This window comes from Sebastes fasciatus, chromosome 7, assembly GCF_043250625.1.
Source record: "Sebastes fasciatus isolate fSebFas1 chromosome 7, fSebFas1.pri, whole genome shotgun sequence".
NCBI lineage: Eukaryota > Metazoa > Chordata > Actinopteri > Perciformes > Sebastidae > Sebastes > Sebastes fasciatus.
Genome location: NC_133801.1, coordinates 6,365,709 through 6,389,130, shown reverse-complemented (window position 1 = coordinate 6,389,130; position 23,422 = coordinate 6,365,709). Strand labels below are relative to the sequence as shown.

The following is a 23,422-nucleotide window of genomic DNA, read 5'->3' as shown; positions in this document are numbered from 1 at the left end:
CTGCTTTGTCACGCCTTTGGCGTCACCTTAGGTTTAGGCAACATACCACTATAGTAAGGTTTAGGAAAAACTATACTAGGCTTAAAAATACGGCGTTTGTACATAGAAAATGACACTGAACGTTGTGAACACATGGTACAAATGAACAGCTGATTGTAACGTGACGCACAGGACATGAACAGGGGTCTCCTGGATGAAAGCCCTGTGTTTGTTGGACCCATCCACCTCAACTCCCACCGCTTTTTGTGTCTGTTTTCGCTTTTTAAATTACGTCATTGCAGTCTCTGCGCACTTTCTAGAAGCGTTTACTGTTGCCATGGATGGGTTTACATTGTACTTAATGTACCGCCCGGTGCATTTCATATGCTCTGAATTCCGTATAGAGAACCTTTAGATGCGTTTGCACTTGCAGAACGCCGATGGCCGTGACAAAGCGCCGGTATTTGACGCCCGGGGAATGAGAACGGGCTGGCGTGCTTGTTACCTGATAAAAAAACACGCACTACAAATAAAACATTCAAAGCCAGAACTTCAAAAGTGAGACCGGCTTTATTTGATGTTTGAAGGCAAGAATATTTTGTACTTGTATTAAAGCATAAACAGTCTTTTCAAAATGAACAACCTGAGCTTCAGTTATTGTATTACATGGACGTGATTGATATTACATCATCTATCTTTAGCCAAGACCAGAAAGCATCAGATGGCACCATTCAGTGAATTTATTCGGCGTCAGTATGATTCAGATCTTGTTGAAGGCAGCCACATCCACAGACTGAACATATTCCTCGAAGGCGGTGATGGCTTCCTCCAGCAGATCCGTGCCCACTTTATCGTCCTCCACCACGCATCCTATCTGGAGCTTCTTGATGCCGTAGCCCACCGGGACCAGCTTGGACTGCCCCCACAGCAGCCCGTCCATGCTGACGCTGCGGACGCACTCCTCCAGCTTGGCCATGTCCGTCTCGTCGTCCCAGGGCTTAACGTCAAGCAGGATGGAGGACTTGGCGACGAGAGCTGGCTTCTTGGACTTCTTGGCGGCGTATTCGGCGAGGCGCTGCTCCTTGATTCTGTCCGCCTCGGCGCTCTCGGCCTCGTCGTCCGAGCCAAACAGGTCAATGTCGTCGTCGCTGGTGTCGTTCGTCGTAGCTGGGAGGACAAACTGACTCTTCGCAGATGGGAGGGTGGCTCTCTCCCTCTGGAAGGACTTGATGTGGTTGTACCAGCGCGTGAGGTGGCAGAAAGTCGAGGAGGGAGCCGAGGGGATTGCGTCGAACATTGCTGTGTCAGCCTGAGACACCGCGAAGCCCTCCATGTAGCTTTTGTCTGCCAGAAAATCATTGAGAGCTTTCAGGCCGGCTGCCGCGATCATGTCACCGAACACAGTTTTCGTGGAGGCTGGACGGGAGGACGGGGCCCGAGAGGATTCGTCTTGCGTGGGGAACTTGTGCTTGATGACTTCCTGCATGGGGACGTCGTGTGTGAGGGTGGTTTCAGCAGTGTGGCCACTGGAAGAACCAAGGCAACAGGTAATGAGTCACTCAGTTTAATTGCCATGCACTAACCCCAAGGCACAAGTAAACTAAATTAAGACCAGGCATGCATGTACAAGCCCACACACAGATGCACAGCAGTCACAGCATTCACATCAGAAACACAATAGAATCTTGTTAATTTTTAATTCGTCTGACTTTAGTAAAAACAGCCTTGTTACTGATATATAAAACACAATGGCTTCATGTAACAATATGCACAGATTGGTCCTTTTGTTTCCTTCATGCAACAGCTGAACAGATTATCTGCAGCACACTTCAACCACAAACACCCGTTATCTTTTTAACTCATTTCAAGCCTCGTATATTTTCCTCATTAATCTTTCATTGCTTTCTGTTTTTGTCGGAGTAAAAAACGGCTATGTGTTCTTGATTAGGGGTTTAAGGTTTACGAAGGTGTAATCACAGGAAGGGCTCGATGTCCATCTCCACGGCCGAGCAGGGCATCGTCAACTCGAAGCGGTTGATGACGTCCGGGTGGAGGACCCCGAGACGTCCAACGCTCTTTCCACGGACGAAGATCTCTGCGCAGCGACCGGGGAAAAAGGTGGAATCTAAGAGAAAAAAGAAAACTAGAATTACCACCGTGTCGTTGTTATGCCTCTGCCAGCAAGCTAAGTTGCAGTTTATATCCATGTCTGTCCAAAATGTCATCACAACACCACTTTCTGCTGTTAGACATTTCTGTGGAATTGTCATAATTAGCATATGAATCCTTGAGTTTTGTGAGGTCAGTGATCTTTGACCACCAAAATCTAATCAGTTCACTTTAATCCAAGTGGACGTTTGTGCCAGATAAAATGAATTTCCCTTCAGGCGTTCCCGAGATATCGGAGAAAGTGTCGGATGGACGGCCGCGGCTGTCGCCAGCACGGAGGCATAAAAAGAGAGAAAAATATGGTGAAAAGTGAATCATTACTTTAAGTGAGAAGTGGATTTTAGGGTATATCATTATCATATATCATTGAGTGGATAACACCTACACCTGACACCTTCTCTGCCCAGACTGTCGAGGCATTCACATCCTTTTGTAGCTTCCTTTTTAAAAACAATCATCACCTCCACAAGCTTGTTTGCAATCTGTTTGTTTCCTGACAAACTATTTCTGACCAGTGTGTTACTACCCAACACGCCATCTGTTTGATCTGGGTGCCTCTTGGATCATGTTTCTGCCACTATATTGTTGCAACATGCACACTTTAAAAAGGTTCTGTAAACGGGATTCAGAGCATTAAAGGCAGGGTGGGAAATCTTGAGAAACTAGCAAGCGTACACTAGAGTTTGAAAAAATTATCCAGCTGAAAAAATGAGCCTAGTGTTGCCAACTCTTTTCCAATGAAAGTAGCTAGCAGCATCGCAGGCAGGAAGGTAGCCCGTCCAATTGTTAAATTCGGGTCGAATAAAATGATTGGATGGGCTTATTACAGTCCTGCGACAGCCACAGATAACGGATTCTAATTCTTTTACTTGTCAGAGCATTTAATTTATTGGTTGCTGTTGGGATGACTTTCAACTAAAATCCTCTCTCTCTCTCTGTGTGTTGTAATCAGAGTTTCTCTGAGCTTTGTTTACGTAGCCTTCTGGCCGCTCATGTATTTTGAGTCTTTCTGTTGTGTCTCACTGGCTAGCTAATCACCACCACTCTGCACTGTGCTCATACTGCGCAACCCACAGCGTTGTTGCGGAAGTGTAGCACCCACCCTCTGGTTCCCCCTCCGAATGCTTCGAAGCTTCAACCGTTGCCGTGGTAACCGACCTCCAAATCAGTATTCAAATTGTGTTTTTTTTATAAATATGTAATAATAATGTATAAATCCAAAAATAGCCTATGAAATAAGGAATAATCCCACAAGAGTATTCATTATTCATATTCAACATTAATTATTAGTGGTTATTCTCAGACAGATATCGCTGTTTGTTATGTGTAGAGGTGCGTGTGTGTACAGTAGTGCGGCAGCGGCGCTGTTCCGAAGCTTCAAATACCTTTGAATATTTCTAACCAAAGCTTCGAAGCCTAAAAAAATGGTATTCGGGCGTCAGTTTGTCGCTTCATGTCACCGGCTTCCACTGAAAATGGAGCTTGTTGTTGTGTCGCTCGTAGTGTGAACAGTGTTTTTTGAACATCATATCACAGAGATCATGAGTCAATCACCGTGTGGGCGGTACTGTGCTGCCTCTCTCGTTCCTTGATTTTCTCTTGATAATAATTTGTTCACCCACATTGGTCATTAATGATCAGCAGTTATCAGTGTTTATCCTCCTCCTGATTCTAATCTGATGGTCCAGTACAGTATGTAATGTCAGCGTCAGCCTCCGTCGACAGCGGGGGGGGCGGGGGAAACACGCTCGTCGATGTGAGACGATCACTTTGTTCAAAAACACTGACATGCAAACAAAACGAGACAGAAAGACGGACTTGTCAGAGACTTAACAAGATACAGGGGTTGCCATGACAACGGCATCCACACACACACACACACACACACACACACACCGAGACATGGCATTCTCCCACAGTGCACTGCTTCTTCCCACGCTGCCTTGCTAATGGGTTCCAGAGCCCACTGCTTAGATGTTCACTCATCACTATGGATGAAGGCTTACAAAGCACATGGGCTGTACTTTCAAACATGTGTGTGTGTGTTTCTGTGTGTGTGTTTCTGTGTGTGTGTGTATGTGTGTGAAACTCTACCATTTATATTTCAGTCGCCTGTTCTGTGTCTGTTGGGTGCATTAAAGTCGGCAGAATGTGCTTGCGTCGGTTCACGCGTCATCTACTTGTACGGTGCGCGGGATGCCATGGCAACTATATAAATAGCTCTGGTACATCTTAAATAACCAATCAGTCAATGAAAATCCTACACTTGAGCCAGGCCACTTCCCGCCCACTCTCCTCCAACTTTCAGCAAAGCTCTCGGAGGAAAGGAGAGTCAGACGGTTGCATCAGATAACCAATAGAACTGGCTGATGTTGCCATCGGATTTACTACCATTTTAGACAACTGGACAGAAAATACACACCGGTTCTTACTGGAGCAACGAAAACCTGCCTCGTCCTGCATTATTAACACACCTACACTGATTACTAGTAGCAGGGACTTTCATGGATGATTAGTATGAATCAATGTTGAATTTCAGGGTCTTGTTTTTAAGGCTTTTCAGCTGCTAAAATGCTGAAATGTCACAATTCGAGAATGATTCCATTTTAATTCCAGGTCTTGTTTTCATAGTTTTGGCCATCCTTTACTGTACATTGGTTATGATAACATCATGCTCACCAAAGTAATTGCTAAGATATGGCAAAGTTCAATGTGGAAAACAACACGAGCAGTCAGACGATCAGGTAAAGAATAAGGCTAGGCGATATTCTATATTTTTGTTATTGTCAACAAATCCCATGAAAAGACCAAAACCAACAATGTGTCTGTCGCTCAATATTTCCGACTTCCCCAGCGTGTTTCCGTCTCCAGCACCGAGCTCATTCACATCTACTGAAGCAACACGTTCTCATCCCAACTCGTCACATACTGACGCTTTGTCAGACCCCTCAGCGTCGCTCTTCCATCGCCGTAAACACGTGACGCTTAATGTTGTGAATCAAACAAAAACACTTGCTTAAGTTCAGGCAACAAAACCACTTTGTTAGGTTTAGGAAAGAACCACATGGTTGGGCTTAAAACTACTACGTTTGCACAGAGAAAACAAATTCCCACCGCCCTGTTTCTTTTGCTCTTTAAACTACGTCACCACAGTCACTTTCCCTGAGCGTTTAATAACGACATGGATGGGTTTACATTGTAGTTAATGGAAAACCTCATGCTTCTCATACCGACGCTAAAGGGTGCCTTGTGCATCTGTATAACGCTGACGGCCATGACAAAGCGTTGGTATTTGACGCCCTGGGAATGAAAACGAGCTGACTGAAGACATACAAGGCAGGAATATTTAGTTTAATTCTAAAAAATTACTTAACAACTGTAGTTGTTAAGAACATTACTCAAACAAGAGGAAATAGGGCATTTGTTGGGGGCTATTTTCAACTGCTGCTCTAGTGAGTATTTACAGCAGCAGTTGGCCGTATGTGGGATTGAGTCAAAATTAACTATAGTGTGTTCATGGTAATGAAGGAACATGCTCTTTTTGCTGCCTCCAAGTGGCCCAAAAAAATCAGTTATTGCAGGTTTAAATAATCAAAACAAAGACACACAGGTACAAGGTCAATTACTGAACAAATAAATAAGAGTCGCATGAACATGGTCTCTCTTTCCTGACAGAGGGCCAAGACTTTGCATTGGACACAGTTGTTAAGTGAAACACGGGCATCTGTCTCTTAAGTGGTTTCTTCCTCCACTTCGGATCCCCTGACTCGTTATTTCATCCCTTTCCCCCGCTGAGTGGAGGAAACTCAGCTGACAGGTATTCCCTCAGCCCCTCGCTCTCTCTCTGTGCTGAAAGTGATGGTGAGTTAGCTGTGTGATCGACACATCCTGAGGGTGTGTGTCTGCGTCAGGTGAGCTCTTACACTGGGTCGTGACCTTGTAATGGGGTTAAGGACACGCTGACATATGTGGGGGGGGCTAATGGTGCACAAAGTGTGGAAAAGAGCAACAGAGAAGAGCATCCAGTGTGCTGTGCATTACTGTGAGAGCATGTCCATTTCAGCTCTCCCCTTTAAGTGTGTCTGCGCCTGTCAGATGGACAGTCTAAAGCACCCGTGGGTGGGTGTTGTATGTGCCAGTCTCGGTCTCGCTGCTCAGCACTGCAGTGGGTGACGTGACTCCCATGCACTCTCCCACACTGCAGACTCTACACGCTCTCATACCCTTTCTTGCTTACGCCCCCCCTCCCCCCCTCCCCTTCCTCTAGTCTCATCTCATCCCTTCTTCTTCCGCTCCCCTGTCAGCCTCCCCTTCTCCTCTCTGCTCTCATTCACTGATACTTGAGCCCATTGATTTGCAGTCTGAATGGGCCAACAGAGGAGATATCCTGCAGTGTGACCTTGGAGCATGCGAGGCAAGGGGAGAGGTGGGTGGAGAGGTAGATAGGATTGAGTGAGAGAGACAAAGTCTGGAAAGAGGAAGGCGAGGAATACAAAACTCAAATGATGTATGAGAGTCTCTCTGGGAAAATGAAAGGAAGGCCAGCGCAGACCCTTCAATCGAACCTTTGTGATTACTAATCTCGCAGGAACGGATCAGATGCATCAGAAAGATGAAACCCAACTGAGTAACACATTTATCTGCCAAGTATTATTGTGCCAGTCACATGTCAACACGGGTTAATGTAACTCTGCTATGACCAAATAATAAAATAAACTTGCTCTCTACAGTGTACAGCAGTGTAAGTGTCCAAAACAGCTTTTCAGAGTAAAGCTCATCTGAAGTTTACAGACTTGTGAGCGCTGACGCAACATGACTGACTGACCAGAATCCATCATGATGACTTGAAGGAGAAAAACTTTGAAAAATGTGCAATCTGAAGATCTTTTCAGACCAAACGCGAATAATTCGTGCAAATAAATCACACAGCAATTTAAAAAATCAAACCCATCAATCTCTGACTTTTCGCAATGCAGTGTTTTAATTTCTGTGAATTTCAGATGCCAATAAAAACAAACAAACCAATAAACTAATGAGTTTTGCTCACAGGATCAATAGATTTATTTGGACGTCAATGCCATTAATTCTGTTTATGGAGCGGACTGCTGCTAGACCGCCCCGCTACAGGTAGCGTGCCAGCTGGCAAGCCGCTCTCTGTATCTTCAGATATTAATAATTATAATTACAATGTCAATGTTATGAATGAACATTCAGTGCTTCAAACTCTCCTGTGCAGCCCTAATTATTATTATTATTAGCCTATTGTTATTACCATTAAATGGACTCACTGTCTTTCCTTTAGAAATCCACAGAGCTCTGGAGGTAAGCTGTTTATTATAAACTGACTATTAATCCTTGTATTAAAGGTCATGCATCACATATTATAAACACATAGGCTACATGTGATCCAGTCCAGTCATGAATGATGAAAACCAGTGCAATAAGCTCAGCATTTACACTCGTTACAATAACATGCTTCATAAGAACTGTGACCACATTGTAACTTTTCTACACAGACCTGCACACTTGGAATAATAACAAGCCCGTCTCCATGGGGGAAAGGGTTGAGGGTGGGTTTATTATATTAAAAACAACTTACATTTTTGGTGGAATGCATGGAACCTGAATATTTGTGTTCGTCTTGTTGTGAAAAGTTTGAACACGAAAAATCAGCAATAAATATTTAGCATTTTTGTTTAGTTTCCGTCCCCGGTGTGAAAAGGTCCTTACTCTGATGAATTTCATCATTAGAGACACAGTGAAGTTGTCTGAAAGGAGTTCCCACAACCCATGAACCACCAGTACTGATATGAATGAACAGAGTTATCCTGGTTTATTAGGGTAAGGTGACACAACTGGTGATATTGAAGGTAAAAGAGAAGACAAATTGGGCCGGAGGTTATTTAAGTCGGAGCCCATGAAGTACGTCTTTTTAAAGTGGTTTTCTATATCAAAGTCTCAAATGAAACCATTGTTTACAACAAGTTGTCAAGCAAGTTCTACCATAACCCTGTAAAGCTATCCATTTGTATACTTCCCTGATTTTCTCCTGTCCGGACTAAAACCTCTTAAAACTCTAACATTTTAAAGTGATGTTCCACAACTGTCACGACCAGTTGGTACCTTGAAAGCTGCAGCGATGTGTTGGCATAATTTTTAATGGGAAAAGAGAGGACCTTTTTATCATTAATTACTTTTTACGACATTTTGTCATTAAAAGTATGTTGTGTTGGTTCCTGGAGGCTGGAGACCTGTGAGCTATGCACAGTTTTATAAATGATTTATGATCTCTAATCACACTCACAGTCGGACTTTATTAGATATAAGTGGTCAATTAGTTAAAGGCTTCAGAAATAACGTATAAGTGACATTTACGTGATGTTAGCATCAGTAGTTTAGTGATAGCGTGTTACAGAGAAACAGAGACAATACCAGACAGCATCAGATGAGACAAGAGAAGAGGGGAAAGAGGTATAACTGAGTGTGTTTTGGGTCTTTATGATGCTGCGTAACAGTCTTATTTAATGATAGTGCAACTGGTTAAGTGAATAAAATATCCAAACATTTGGACAATCATTTCTCCACTGCCTGAGCAGATCAGACTAAAGTCTTATTATTTACTATACCGGATTGTTACAGCTCAGATTATCAATTTACTCAACTTTTAAATCAAAATATGTTGAAAAATAAATGTGTAAAGGGATAAATAGCTAATCATTTATTTCAAAATTAAAAGATCCTTATAATATAATAACTAATTATAGCCCAGACGATACCAGATAAAAAAAAAAAATCAGCTAAAGATATATTGGCTAAAAAAAGTACATACATAAATAATCTTGAAATAAATTCATTGTGATCAGGATACACACTGAGCTGGACATTTTACAGCTGTAAAATCAACAAAATCAGTCGGTGCTCTTTGTTTATTTGTTCACCAGCTTGGCGAGTAAATAAACATGTTCTAAATCATGTGGGTTAAAATCACTGAGATTTTCTCCTCCCAGTATAAATCCAGTCTCAACATATTTACCACCAACTCCAGCTCTTCAGTTTATTCCTATAGTCCTGATTGTTGGTTTGCATCCCCCCCTCCCTCTCAAGGCTTCTTACCGTCTGCAGCCTGGATGTGGTAGCCGTCCCCGCGGGCCGACTTCACCTCCAGCAGTTGCATGGTTCGGTCCAGCAGGCCGTGGATCACCTCGAAGCCCGGGCTCTTGTTGTAGTAAACGGCACAGAAACGCCGGCTGTTCCTCGCTCCGACATCTGGTTGGTGTGAAGAGGGGGAGGGAGCGTTAGTGAGAACAGAGATATACAGAGATATACCAGTAACTTACCAATAAATCATGTCAATATTAGGTGTTTTATTTAAAATACATGTGGCAGTAAGTAGAGCTGGGACGATACACTTATCGCCCGATTCGATACTATCGCAACACTTTGGTGCTGATTGCGATTTTTTGTTAACTTTTTTTAACACTAGATCATCGGAAAGAGTTGAATCATACACTTCTGGGGACTTTTACTTTGGAAAATATCTAAATTGATGGAAGAAATGTTTGATTTTCAGTTGAGATAAGCAACAATTGAAACAGAATTTCAGCATCCTGGTATGTAAATGATGTTTCAGACACTTTTCCAGCCCAACAAAGAAAAAACGGAGTACTATCAGCATCTGTATAAAACTTATCAGTGAGGCAACAGCGTTTCACCAGTTTTAAAAGTGTGTGCGGTACGGTGTGTCACGCGTTTCCTACCTTTGGTCTCGTCCTTCAGCACCACGTCAGATATCTCAAACAGTTTGAGGGGAAGAGGCATCTTCCTGTTGGCAGCGATGGTTTTCAGCAGGCCTGGCAGCAAGGTGGTGCGCGCCACCTGGTGGTGACAAAAAGTGATGAAGATGGATACACAGCTACAATCTTTAAGAGAGGACAAGATCGCTCTCTTCTGGAGAAATAACACTACAACTTATGAGAGCGGGGAAACACCTTCTGTATCACTTAGTTTCTGGTTGTTTTTAACACTTTTCAGAACATTCCTATATGAATGTGTATTTTATGAAATCAGGATTTTTTTCCTAATTTTTCAACATCCTCAAGAGTTTTTATGGCACATAATGTCATTTTTACTGAGAAAACTGTATGGAAGTAACAAATTAGTATAATTTTCTTAATGTATTGTCAACATTTTCAAATGTGTTTCCATAAAAAAAAATATATTTCAACATCCAAATTATGTCACTGGATATTGTTTGCAGTGCATCCTAAACTACAAGCATAGTAGTTTGAGGCTAGAAGATTGGTTTCACTTCTGTACTGACAGAAACAGTTAGTAAGTTGATTTGTCAGATGGCACAGAAATACCTTAAAGTGTCCACTGAGCACACAGAATATAATACAACTTTACCCCCAAGTATGGGCAATATGAACATTAAATAGCCCCTCCATTTAAAGCATTGTAGAGCTTAATTTACACAGTCTCTATTTTTATTTTCTCCTTTACCTGGAACTCAGCTGTCTTGGGGTTGGCGATATGAACCGCCCCGGTCTCTGAGATCTTCTTTCCAATCTTGTCTGCTATATCCTCTGCAGAACACTACAGGAAAAGAGAAATTGTTAAGCAAGGGGATGTAACTTTGTGGCTACAAGTTATGGGTTAAGGGATAATGCTAAATGCTACTGTACTGTAACAGTCATAAAGTTAGCGAGCTGACTCAGTAATGCCTGTTACAGCAGCTACAGCAGGATTTACCCAAAGTTTGCAAACATTAGCTAACATTAGCCACCATAAGCTACTGGTCATACCATGCCAAACAAGGCTGTAGCAGCAAAACCCCCGAGGGTGCATTTTACTGCTTATGAATTCAGCTTTTCATTTATAAGATGAAGACTGTGTTATTTCTTCTCTCAAGAGATGCACGTCTTGGTGTCTTTTCCTTACTAGGGCAAAGTTGAGGGCCTCCGTGAATCCGGCAGCAGCCAGGTCTTGTCTCAACAGCTCCGTCAGTTTATTCAGTTGGAACTGTAAACAAATAGATCACATACATAAGAACACACACCGTGTTTGACGGGAGATAACGATGATATATGGTTAGACACAGAAGAAAACAGGCACCTGATTGGCTATGGTGTAGGTGCGTGGTGTAGTGTAGGGGATGTTGTTGAAGCCGTAGGCCATGGCGGCGTCCTCCATGATGTCACAGGCGTGGATGACGTCTGAGCGCGTGGGCGGGATCTCCACCTCGATCTCATCGCCGACACCTGTAGCCTGCGAGCGCAGACACATTTTGGTCAGCAGCTGGGCGATTTTCTCAGTTGACTCGCTGTCGGGAGAAAACAAACAAACAAACACACACTGCTCATTAAAAAGTCAAGTTTCTGCAGCAAATACTCTAATGTGTGAAGTTTATCTTTGTTGACACGTTCTCAGAGAGGTTTGAATCAACAATGTGGTAGTGATACTGAATTAGACTGCAATATATGGAAAGGTGTTTCTAATATTCTGTCCTCCTCATGTAAAAATGAACACTACAAGCTTCATGAAGAAAAGACTTGCTGCAGAGCTGCTGTTCTAGACGGCGTTAGATAGTTCAGGTAAGGTGTTCCTAATCAAACTGGTAAGTCTGTGAATTTGCATGTTGATGCAAAACTTGTGACAAATGCAAAATGAAGGGCATCTTAAGCATTTACCTGGAGACACTTTCCATATATATTTTACTTTTATCTTGTACTATTATACAGAGCAGGTCTGACTCACTTGATGCCAACTTTTCGGTTGATGAACCCGCTGGACAACTTCTCCTTCCTGTAAGCCAGCTCCTAAAGAACAAACCAGGAAACAAAATCAGAGAATTAGGACGCAGTAGAAGAAATTCATGTCACATCAATGTAGCAATATGCAACGTTTCCCCCCCCCCTTGGCGTTTCGCAAAGTCTGTCGTAAAGACGAGCGGATCACTTTCTGTTTTCCTCAGAGCCGACTACTAATAATAATTTTAGCGACTTATTCAGACTATCTGAGGAAAAAGCAAGAAATATATTCAAATATATTGCAATTCATTCCCAAAGCTGCTCAGAGTAATCACAGTCCACAGCTCTTCTGCCAACAGCACGCCGTGTGCAAGCAGTCTCTCCCTCGCTGCAACCGATACAACCACTAAGCTATAGCATCATCATCATCATTTATGTATTTATATCTCAGAGTGATCATTGAGGGCAGGCCCTCATTTACAATGATGCTGAGTTAAAAAACAGTCAGATAAACAAAACAAAGTTAAACAATTGCAAATGAATGTGCGATGACGTTCCCAATATGCAAATGACCATATGATGTCATCTGCAGACTTTTAGAGTTAGTGGTAGCTACTTTCATTGGATAAGAGTTGGCAACACTGCACAGGACACACTGTAGTTTGTTTCCACGGCTTAGTGCCGTAAATTGAGCCTTGATTTCCCCAGGAGATCGTGACCTGGTGGCAGCCAGAAGGGCATAGTGAAAGCGAGGCTTATAGGAACCAATCTAAACTCTGATGATGTCATTATTCTATAGCCATTACATTGTGCAATCAGCGTTTACTTCATAATGATAAATTAAAGCAAATAGCTTGTCTACTGCCACTTAAACAAAGGACACAGCACAAGATGATTGTAGTGAATACATTACTGGGTATTTGCAGGTCTTGCCGTCTGGGTACACCACCTCGGCCTCCTCCACCCTGAGAGAGCAAGAAGCAGAAGAAAATATCACCCTCACTGTAATATTTTTAATATTGTAAAATGTTAACGTCTTCCAGGGTCTTGCCTTAATGAGACGAGAGCATCATTAAGCAAAATCAAAATAAATGGTTGATGAATAAACCAGGTGTTTATATAGCCTATGCTTGCATTACTCTGATTTCATGTGTTTTTTTGTGTAAATTTAATATGCCAGGCTGAATACCCATGTGCCGTCCTCTTTGTCCAGGCTTTCCCCGGTAACCCTGAGTTTAACGTCACAAAGCTATGAATTGTGGGTAATTCCCTCAGGCAAAGTCTGTAGTAGGGCTGCCCCCTCTTAGTTGATTAGTCGATTTATCGGTCGTTTTGGTCTTAGTCGACTAAGATTTCTTTAGTCAATTTTTTCATGCTTTTTTTCATGTTGAATGACTCATATCTAAGAAACTTATAAGCACATCTCTGGTAAACAAGATTTAAAGTGGTGCTTTTGTGTGATTCTTTGTGGAGAAACTCAGTTTTAAAGATCTGTTGATTAAATCAACTAATTGATTAGTTGAGAAAATCATGAGTGTAAGTCGACTAAGAATTTCTTTGGTCGAGGACAGCCCTAGTCTGCAGAAATGCAGACTTACAGAAAGTGTGCATTAAAAGGCACAAAATGTCTGCGAGAGAGCCCTCAAGGACTTCATGATTTGACAGTGGGAAAGCCCTAAACCCTCACAGACTTTGCAGAAATGCACCTCCAAGTCTGTGAGTCTATGAGTGTGGACATTGGGATTAGGCCTTCCAGTTATTGTCCGTCTCCATGGAGATGACAAGCTGGTATTTGAGCCAGATACGTGACTTACGTAAAAGGCTGTGAACAATACTCGCTGAACATGGTCACCATCATGTCCAACACAGTCTTCGCCTGGAGAGAACAAGAGAAGAAGAGTTGAAGTCAGTTTTCCTTGATAACACTGACTGAACAACAGATTAATGGGACTTCTCCTCTCAGCCGTACCTTGGTCAGGTCTGTGGCCGTGCACTCAACAAAGACGTTCTTTGTCTTTAGGGTGATTTTTGTATGATCACCTGGAAAACAAATTTAATATTATGAGACTGAAACTTCTGTCAGTCAGATGTTTCCAAACTCACAATCTTAGAAAAATACTGATAAAGTATCTATTGTGTGTAACAGAAGCAGAAAACAAAGCCAGATATGAAGGCAGACACATGAAGACAGAGACAGAACTCACCATTGATGATGGGAGGCATGGACAGCACGATGCCGTTGCTGTCGTAGATGACGGGATAAACAGGCTTGTCTTCAATGATGTGGAGGAAATGCTTCAGGTGGCTGTCTGTCTGTGTGAGTCAGAAGAATAACAACAGGTTAGCGCCTCTCAATAAGACAAAACTGTTCTTCTAACCAACGTCCAGCCAGTGAGCTGCTCACCTTGTAGAGGCTCATGAGCTGGGTGGCGGTGTACTCTTTGGTCTGGTTGAGGGGTTTGAAGCTGATGTCTCCAGGAGGTTTGGCTGTGTATGTGAAAGGACCAGAGATGGTGTCCAGGTCATGGGTCCCGATGGCCACCAGGCTCCTCTTCCTGCACAAACATGGTTATAGGAGGGATTTGAGAGGACATCACTAAGCAGAAGGTGACAGAAGGAATTCCACGTATGCGGCTGTACTTGATGTGTAAGAGCTAATCTGACCTGCAGATGTTTTGGTGGAGTTTATCCTGCAGCTCGATGAAGCTGTCATAGCGCTCCTGAGTGAAGGTGATGTTCCTCAACACTGCTGCCACAGCATGGGGTCGCACTGCCGCCGTCTGCACAGAACAAACATATTAACTGTGGTTACCACGGTAATAATACAAACATTTATTTGATTCATAAACCAAACTAATGATAGCTTCTTCAGGCCACTAAAAAAAAAATTATGAATGTTACCACCCACCTCTTTAGTAATAATCAGCTTCTGAGGCTCCCCGCTGACCGGGCTAACACGTCTGTAGCGAGGTGCCTCCAACCTGCAACACAAATACAATCTCTGTAGCAACAGTGAAGCAAGTCTGCAAGCATTACACACATAATAGAGTATTTTAACAAGCCTGACAACCAAAAACACACCTTAATCCTCAAGAATGCTTAAATATCAAAACATAGTCATACATTTTATTCCTTAAAAAGGGATAGTATGACGGTCGGCACACCCCAAGTTTGGAGAAGCTGACAGGAGTTACTGCACGGAAGCAAAGCAATGTAGTGCTGTGGACTATTATTGTTGGCGGGGACCTGGAACGGTTATCTATGCTCTCGCCAAAGCAATCAGACTCCATTGACTCCAGACTGCATTTTTACCTCACAAAACAAGGGAGTTGCTGGTCTACTGCTGCTTCAATCAGTTAGTTTGTTTGTGTTTTTGTGTGACTTTGGTTAGTTCGGATTCACCAAAAATGCACAATAACACAAACAAACTAAACAATCGAGGCAGCGGTAGATCAGCAACCCCATGTACTGCAAGGTAAAAATTACTGTTTTTTTTCAGCGGAGTCTGGTGGCTTTGGCGAGAGCATAGATGGATACAACAGCTTCAGTTCCCCAACGGAAAGGGCTGTCTGACGGCAAGGTAAAGCATGAAAATATTCTAAATATAGCAGATTCGAACTATCCCTTTAAACATTTCCATCCTCCTGACTTTGGAAAAGGGTGCTGAATTACGCCGTCATACTTCTCTGTTGTGTCCCCAATGAATAAAGTGACCATGTTGTCCTTCAGTTAGATTGTAGCAACCACAGCAGTATGCCAGATCTATACAGGATACCACTCACTTATTCTTGAAGACCTGCAGCCCACGGACCAGCCCCTCCAGACACAGCAGGTCGTAGCGGTTAGCTGGTACATCGATCTTGTACAGGATGATGTCAGACGCTCCCGATGCTTTGGAGTCACCCTGCTCTCGGCTGATTAATTCCTTCTCTGAGGTCTGGAATAAGGTCAGAACCAAGTTCACCGGTTAGATGTCATATAGCTCAAGGATGTTTTTGACACAAAATGTACAAGCAGACCTTTCTCACATTGAGCAATGTGATTTGTCAAACACAGGTGAAATGGGTTTTCTTTTGATTATCTATTTATTTACTTTACTTTCGCTATGACATGTCAAACTGTACATGAGAAAAGTCTATTGTAATAATGACGAAGGACACACAATAGTTTACACTGTGGATTGATCTTCTTCAACAAAGTTTACTCACAATTTCATCCAGCTCCAGCCCAAATTCAAAGCACAGCTCGTCAAACTCCTCATCAGCTAAAACAAGAAACAAACAGTCATCACTAAAAACAGATTTTTTATATCAAGTACCAGCGATGTTAGTACATTTACTCAAGAACTGTACTTAAGTAATTTTTAGGTACTTGTACTTGAGTATTTCTACTGCTACTTTATACTTCTACTCCTCTACATCTCAGAGGAAAATATTGTACTTTTTACTGCACTACATTTATCTGACAGCCGCAGTTGCTTTACAGATTTATATTTTGTATTAATAGTCTGAATCAACTAATACATTGTAATATCTTATTGTAGATTAAGCTGACCAGCAGTTAAAATTTGTCACATCATAACCAAATGCAATATTAATGTGATGTATACAGTAATGCATCAATAAGTATAATCCATGGGTCATTCTGCATAAGAATAAGTACTTTTTCTGTTGATACTATATATAAGTATATTTTGATTCGAATGCTATTGTATTTTAAAGGTCCCATATCGTGCTCATTTTCAGGTTCATACTTGTATTTTATGTTTCTACTAGAACATGTTTACATGCTGTAATGTTCAAAAAACCCTTTATTTTCCTCATACTGTCAGCCTGAATATACCTGTATTCACCCTCTCTGTCTGAAACGCTCCGTTTTAGCGCATTTTGACGGAATTGCAACAGAATTGCGTTGCTAGGCAACAGCTTGGGTCCATGTGTACTTCCTGACAGCTGATGACATTCACATACACTGCAACCAGGAAAATAACTGGGACACTTTCAGAATGTTTACGTTAAAAACTGTGAAATGGTCTAAATATTGTATATTTGTGACATCACAAATGGGCAGAAATCCTGACAGCTTGTTTCAAATGCAGGGTTTCTGAATACGGGCTGTGTGTATTTCCCTGTGGATTGATTGTTTCGATACTTTCACAGTATTTATAAACGACTTACGCCTGATTTATAATAAAAAACAAACATGAAAATCTCACTTTTTTATAATATGGGACCTTTAAACTGAAGTAAGATTTTGAATGCAGGGTTTTTACTTGTAACAGAGTAGTTTTACACTGTGGTATTAATACTTTTACTTAAGTAAAGGATCTTCTTCCACAGGCATCTATCTATCTCTCCACTGCTGGTCCTCCACAGCAGCCTGCTCAGGTTTAAATGACAGGAGAGGAAATGATGCAATCAGGTTGACAGAGATGTCAGAGCACTAACTAAGTCTACTTTCTCATTGCCACAAATATCAGCAAAAATAAGTTAATATTAAAACTGATATTTGGCATGATTTTCCCATTTAAAAAGATGTATTTTTCTCAATGAAAACATGTCTAGTAAAGCCACATCCTCAGATAGGCTCCAGTCAGCCTGTGCTGCTAACCATCAAGCTAATGATTTCAGACACTACTCTTGACTTTCTTGGTGTTTTACAGCCTAAAATAACATTTAATAACCCGGCAGACACTTTGTCCATTACTTGAATATGTAGTAAACATGACTTACTGTATGTTTTGCCCAACGCTTTGAAGAGAAGATCTCGTTTCACTCCGACAGTCGGCATGTTGGCTGCTAATCCTGCTCACCACAGTGGGGGAAAGGACCCCAGGAGCCGGCTGTAGCTGTCTGGAGCGGTGCCTGACTGAAATACAGTTAGAAACACACACAAATGATTTGTGGATACAATATTTACATTTGTGACTAATGTAATTAAAGCCAACAGAAATTAGGTACTTTGTCTTAGCCACAGATAGGCTACATAGCTGCATTATATTAATGACTTCCAAACATTACATTATTATTAAATTGAACAAATGCAATCTTTATTCATCTATTTATTCTGTTGTTGTTTTTATACATACATATTTATATATAAATATATATATTTATTTTATATATATATATAATCATATATTAGATACAAATGTTTTTTGATTATTTGATTATTATTTGATATTTTGATTTTCATCCTTTTTTAAAAAACAATAAATTACAAAGTGCTCTAAATTAATACAATAATAAGAAGAGAAGAAAAAAAAGAAACAAGTAATGACAGCACGATAATACGCATTAATGCAGCAGGAATATTGATCCAAAAACAAACACTGACTGGGAACATTTTATTGCAGAATGACTACTTTTACCTTTACATTTGACTGATAACACTCGTACTGACGTGAAGTTTTGAATAGAGGACTCTCACTTGTAGTGGAGTATTTACACAGTTTGGTATTAGTAAAGGATTGGAATACTTCTACCTCCACTGCATACAGGACTAATACTGAATAACAGAGTACAGCATTCTCATCAGGATCAAGATGCATTCAAATATAATTGGTGAGCCATTAGGAGAGCAATCTCAGTGGAGTGTTTCTGGTGAAGGCCAGATTGGAAATCAAAAATATATTGTTATTATCCAGTATAACAGGGTCATTATGTACCTTATGTTTATCTGTTTTTTATAATTACACAAAATGGATGTAGTTGCACTTTATTTTGGACTGCTGTGAAGTTCGGAGCCCCTCCTCCTTCATTTCTTCTTCTGTGGTCCTGACTATAAATCCCCTTTGCCCTTTTGTACAACTGTCCTGTGGGAGAGGAGCCAGAGCGGGCATGAGTTTTGACATGGAGGTTCTGTTTGCCTGTGTGTTTAGCAGAGAATAAACAGAGGTCATATATGACGAGATCCCGGGATCACGGTGTCCTTTTGTAAACAACACAACACAATGCAGAAGTCCACCGGTTACACCAGCAGGTCTAAAAGTTGCCTAGAGACCACGTTTTCAAGGATTTTAGACGAGAAACAGAGCTGAAGATGGACATAGAAGTCTATGACAGCAAAGAATCAGTAGGTAACAGGGGCTGAATGTGCCTGAAATAATGATGCAGACAGTATCAAGGAAGTTATTCTCAATAACAACTATGAGAACAGATTGTGGTACAGAAGCATGTAAAAGATGATCTGCATATAAGAAATGGCATTACAGATGGCAAGACTATCGAGACAAAGCCGGCTCTAGCCCTTTTGGTGCCCTAGGTGAAATTTGGATTTGGAGCCCCCCCCCCCAACATCAACATCATACCTCTATATTGGGATTACTTTTCCTCCTCCTCTTTTCCTCCGTTTTCTTCCTTGCACACCTGAAGGCTTGGACCTTTTGTTATGAACAAATAAAATGTGAAAATACTAGATATCTGTGCATTTTGACATCTGTCCGTCCGTCTAGCGATCTTCCGTCCTGACCGGTGCTCGGGCTGTTGTGATGCGCACAGCACAGTCCCTGCCGACGCCAAAGCCAGTTCCAGTGTCGGAGCCGACTTCATGTGTCCAGTGGCCGAGCCGACTTCAGGTCACCGGGATCCAAGCCAACTTCAAGCCAGTTCCGGTGTCGATGGTCCGAGCTGACGTCAAGCCAGTTCCTGTGTCGCAGGTCCAAGCTGACTTCAAGACAGTTTCTGAGTTGGCGGCCCGGCCGACACCTGCTCCCCATGCCCAGTCAGCGGTCCGGCCGACACCTGTCACAAGTCCCTGTCCGACTCACCACTGGACCAACTTACAGCTGGATCATCAGTCGCCAGCTGCCCTCCCTGGCCTCAAGACTCCGTGGCCAAGTTCCAGTGTAATTCTGTCGCCATGGCTGTGTCCTAGGGGGGTCCCCTTCACCGTCTTCAGCCTCCTGAGGGGTCCCGTGTCACTGTCTTCGGCTTCCTAAGGGGTCCCGTCACTGTCTTTGGCCTTCTGAGGGGTCCCGTCACTGTCTTTGGCCTTCATCTGGGTCCTGTCACTGTCTTCGGCCTTCTGAGAGGTCCCGCCTCCGTGAACTTTCTTCAGAGGGGTCATGCAGTTGCCGTCAGCCTCCCGCTCAACCTCTAGACGTCTCATGCCAACGCCCTCCTGACCAGTTTAACCTGTCTGCTCTGCCCCCGGGCTGTCCGCCCGTTTCCCTGCTCCGCCTGTAACTGCCTTGCTCCCGGTGTTTCAGCATTCCAGTTGTTTTGGTTTTATTTCTATTAACAGCCTGATTTCGTACTCTGAGCTGTCAGTCTTTTTTGTTAATAAATCAAACTGTTCCTGCTGCCACGTCTTCAATTCATTCTGCATTTATGGGTCCAAACTTGCTTTCCTGAAACGTGACAGTTACATATATTTTACTTCAAGTTAACATTACCAGCATCAGCATTGTATGCCGAGGGTTGTTCCACTTACTGGAAAAACTGGATGACAAGTTCACTCCCTTCCCCCAACAACTCCCATGTATGTGCATGAAAAATACATGTCAACATACATATGAGGTACATTTTCAGTTAGGTCCTTGGTAACTGTGCATGTGTAGAAGATGCATGTGTGTGTATGAAAAATACATATAAAAAAATGACTTGCTCCCGCACACACTTTCCTCTGCTTTATTAGTCAACGTTTCGGTCAACAGGGACCTTCATCGGGACATTAAGAACATTAAGAATTAATGTTTAATGTTTAATTCTTAATGTCCTGATGAAGGTCCTTGTTGACTGAAACGTTGACTTATAAAGAACATTAAGAATTAATGTTTAATGTTTAATTCTTAATGTCCTGATGAAGGTCCTTGTTGACTGAAACGTTGACTTATAAAGTGTGTGCCGGAGCAAGTCATTTTTTAAAAAAAGTACATATTGGAGGGGATCTACTCCCAGCACCACAAACAATTTTAACAATGTGCATGTTTTCCTCTCCTTGAAAAATACATATCAACATACATTTCACATAGGCCCTTGGTAACTGTGCATGTGTAGAAGATGCATGTGTGTGTATGAAAAATACATATAAAAAAATGACTTGCTCCCGCACACACTTTCCTCTGCTTTATTAGTCAACGTTTCGGTCAACAGGGACCTTCACCGGGACATTAAGAACATTAAGAATTAATGTTTAATGTTTAATTCTTAATGTCCTGATGAAGGTCCTTGTTGACTGAAACGTTGACTTATAAAGAACATTAAGAATTAATGTTTAATGTTTAATTCTTAATGTCCTGATGAAGGTCCTACATATTGGAGGGGATCTACTCCCAGCACCACAAACAATTTTAACAATGTGCATGTTTTCCTCTCCTTGAAAAATACATATCAACATACATTTCGCATAGGCCCTTGGTAACTGTGCATGTGTAGAAGATGCATGTGTGTTTTTTTTGGGGGGGGGGGGGGCTTTATGAATGGCACCATCTGAGTCAAAGCAGACAACTCTCAGTAGGAAACTGTGTCAAGCCACTATACTACAAACTGGATGAATAGTTTTACCAGTTCTAGTTCTGCATACCTTCTGACAGATTAACCCATGCAGTCACCTCGAGACTTCCTGACGTGTGGCCCAGCCCCTAGCGCGCGCCACCTCCACGAGTCCAATCATAACGCAGAGAATACCTCATGCACCACCCTCCCTCCATCCATCGGCGCACAACAACACGACGCGCGTGTCACTTGAGCAGAGAGCACTATGAGCGTGTAGATGAGAGCTGCTGGATGTTGAAAGTCTCTGCTGCTGCAGCCTGATGATCTGACACCTGCTCAGGTAAGTTTCTATGTCCTTTTGTGATGCGCGTTTATACCCAGATGTGCCAGATGTGCTGCGTAAAGTTGTCCAAGAACGAGACAACTCTGGAAGTAACAAACTTTATTCTAATAATTAAAACACCTCTCACGTGCTGTTCAAATAACATTGTGTTTAAAATGACAATTTCGCTGTTAAGTCACAAGGCTACATTACTTTCTTTAGACAGGCTGTATTGTATTAAATTGATACATAATAACAAAAACAAAACAAACATAACAGGTAATGTCTTTAACGTGTCTGTAAAACACTGTTCCAACTCAGCTTGGTATGGTAGGATTTTGCCATCTTAATAGAAAAATTGCATTTGGCAGAAATAAAAACACAAAAGGAATAAAATACTGCTAAAAAAACCACAACTTAAGAGACGTAATGCAATAGTGCCAATGTTTTTGAACATTTTAGCTATTACAATATATATATATGTATATATCTATATGTTGTTGATGTGTTTCTGGACGGAATGCGGTAATTACCTTTAAGACAAGCGCCTTAAACACTGTTTTAAATAAAACAGATTAAATAAAATGTACAGCAGTCAAACAAAATGTCCCAACACGGTTTGAAATACTTTGTTTTTGGAAGATATCTTGTTGTATGTTGTGGTGTGTTTGACAGTCGTTAGTGCTCTTGGATGTTGCAGCTTGAACATCTGTGGCTCGTTGAGACAACCATTATAATATAATGGCATCTAAAATCCTCCAATATGTTGTTCTCATTTTAATTAAGGAATGATTCATAACTGTCATATGGTTTTCAGTATTTCTGCATGTGAGCACTAGCTCATTGCAATGAGCATATTTTTACATGGAAGTGAGCTTTTATTAACATCAGCACACACTAATTTTGAATTAATTTCATTTATTTAATAATTCTTGATAGACATATTTAGACAATTATGAAATGCAGACCAGTACACATACTATAATATGTGTTTTAATTAGGGCTGTCAATCGATTGAAATATTTAATAGCATGATTGTCCATATTTAATCACGATTAACCTCAAATTAATCAAATTTTTTATCTGTTCAAAATTAACCTTACAGGGAGATTTGCAAAGTATTTAATACTCTTATCAACATGGGAGTGGGCAAATATGCTGCTTTATGCCAATGTATGTATATATTTATTATTGGAAATCAATTAATAACAGAAAAAAATCTCACAGTCCTCACAGTTACTGCATTTAGCATAAAACAATATGCTCAAATCATAACATGTCAAACTCAACAGCTGTCAGTGTGTAAGTGTGCTGACTTGACTATGACTTGCCCAAAACTACATGTGATTATCATAAAGTGAGCATGTCTGTAAAGGGGAGACTCGTGGGTACCCAGAGAACCCATTTTCATTCACATATCTTGAGGTCAGAGGTCAAGGGACCCCTTTTGAAAATTGCCATGGCAGGTTTTCCTCACCAAAATTTAGCGTAAGTTCGGAGCTTTATTTGGCCTCCTTCACGCCATCTAGTATGACATACTGTATGTATGGTACCTATGGATTTCTTAGTTTTTTGTCTCACATGCAAGTATCTTCACTCTAGCTTTAAAACTGAGCCCGCTACAACCTAAAAATCACAAGTTGTGTTAAAGCGTTAAAGAAATTACTGGTGTTGAGACGAATTTGCATAATCGCGTTAACTTTGACAGCCCTAGTTTTAATCAAATCTGTGTCACCTCACCACAACCTCAAGCTGCTGCTTGCCAC

At 41.6% G+C, this 23,422-nt stretch overlaps 2 protein-coding genes across 2 annotated transcripts in view; one reads left to right on the top strand and one right to left on the bottom strand.

Annotated features, from left to right (window-relative positions):
• Positions 1–530: 530 nt before the first annotated feature.
• farsb (phenylalanyl-tRNA synthetase subunit beta) lies at positions 531–17,779 on the bottom strand. Its single transcript, XM_074641258.1, has 18 exons — positions 17,630–17,779; positions 16,106–16,161; positions 15,680–15,834; positions 14,806–14,878; positions 14,562–14,677; positions 14,302–14,452; positions 14,102–14,210; positions 13,867–13,937; positions 13,712–13,773; positions 12,811–12,862; positions 11,905–11,966; positions 11,263–11,470; positions 11,089–11,169; positions 10,651–10,743; positions 9,906–10,023; positions 9,262–9,414; positions 1,957–2,104; positions 531–1,505 (listed from the first exon to the last, which is right to left on the bottom strand). Exons 1-18 carry the CDS (start codon positions 17,685–17,687, stop codon positions 740–742), a joined length of 2,532 nt encoding a protein of 843 aa, XP_074497359.1. The 5' UTR covers positions 17,688–17,779; the 3' UTR covers positions 531–739.
• A 3,751-nt stretch (positions 17,780–21,530) lies between these two features.
• The window catches only part of acsl3a (acyl-CoA synthetase long chain family member 3a), a 42,446-nt gene continuing 40,554 nt past the window's right edge, over positions 21,531–23,422 (top strand). The window contains exon 1 of the mRNA XM_074641257.1: positions 21,531–21,674. The gene's annotated coding sequence lies outside the window, so the exon portion shown is untranslated. The remainder of the gene's footprint in view (positions 21,675–23,422) is intronic.

Coding starts and splice junctions, on each gene's coding strand:
- farsb (XM_074641258.1), bottom strand. CDS start 17,687: ATGCCGACTGTCGGAGTGAAACGAGATCTTCTCTTCAAAGCGTTGGGC. Junction 13,938..14,101: donor CATGCCTCCCATCATCAATG/GTGAGTTCTGTC, acceptor TTTGTTTTCCAG/GTGATCATACAAAAATCACC. Junction 10,024..10,650: donor CCAAGACAGCTGAGTTCCAG/GTAAAGGAGAAA, acceptor TGTCACCACCAG/GTGGCGCGCACCACCTTGCT.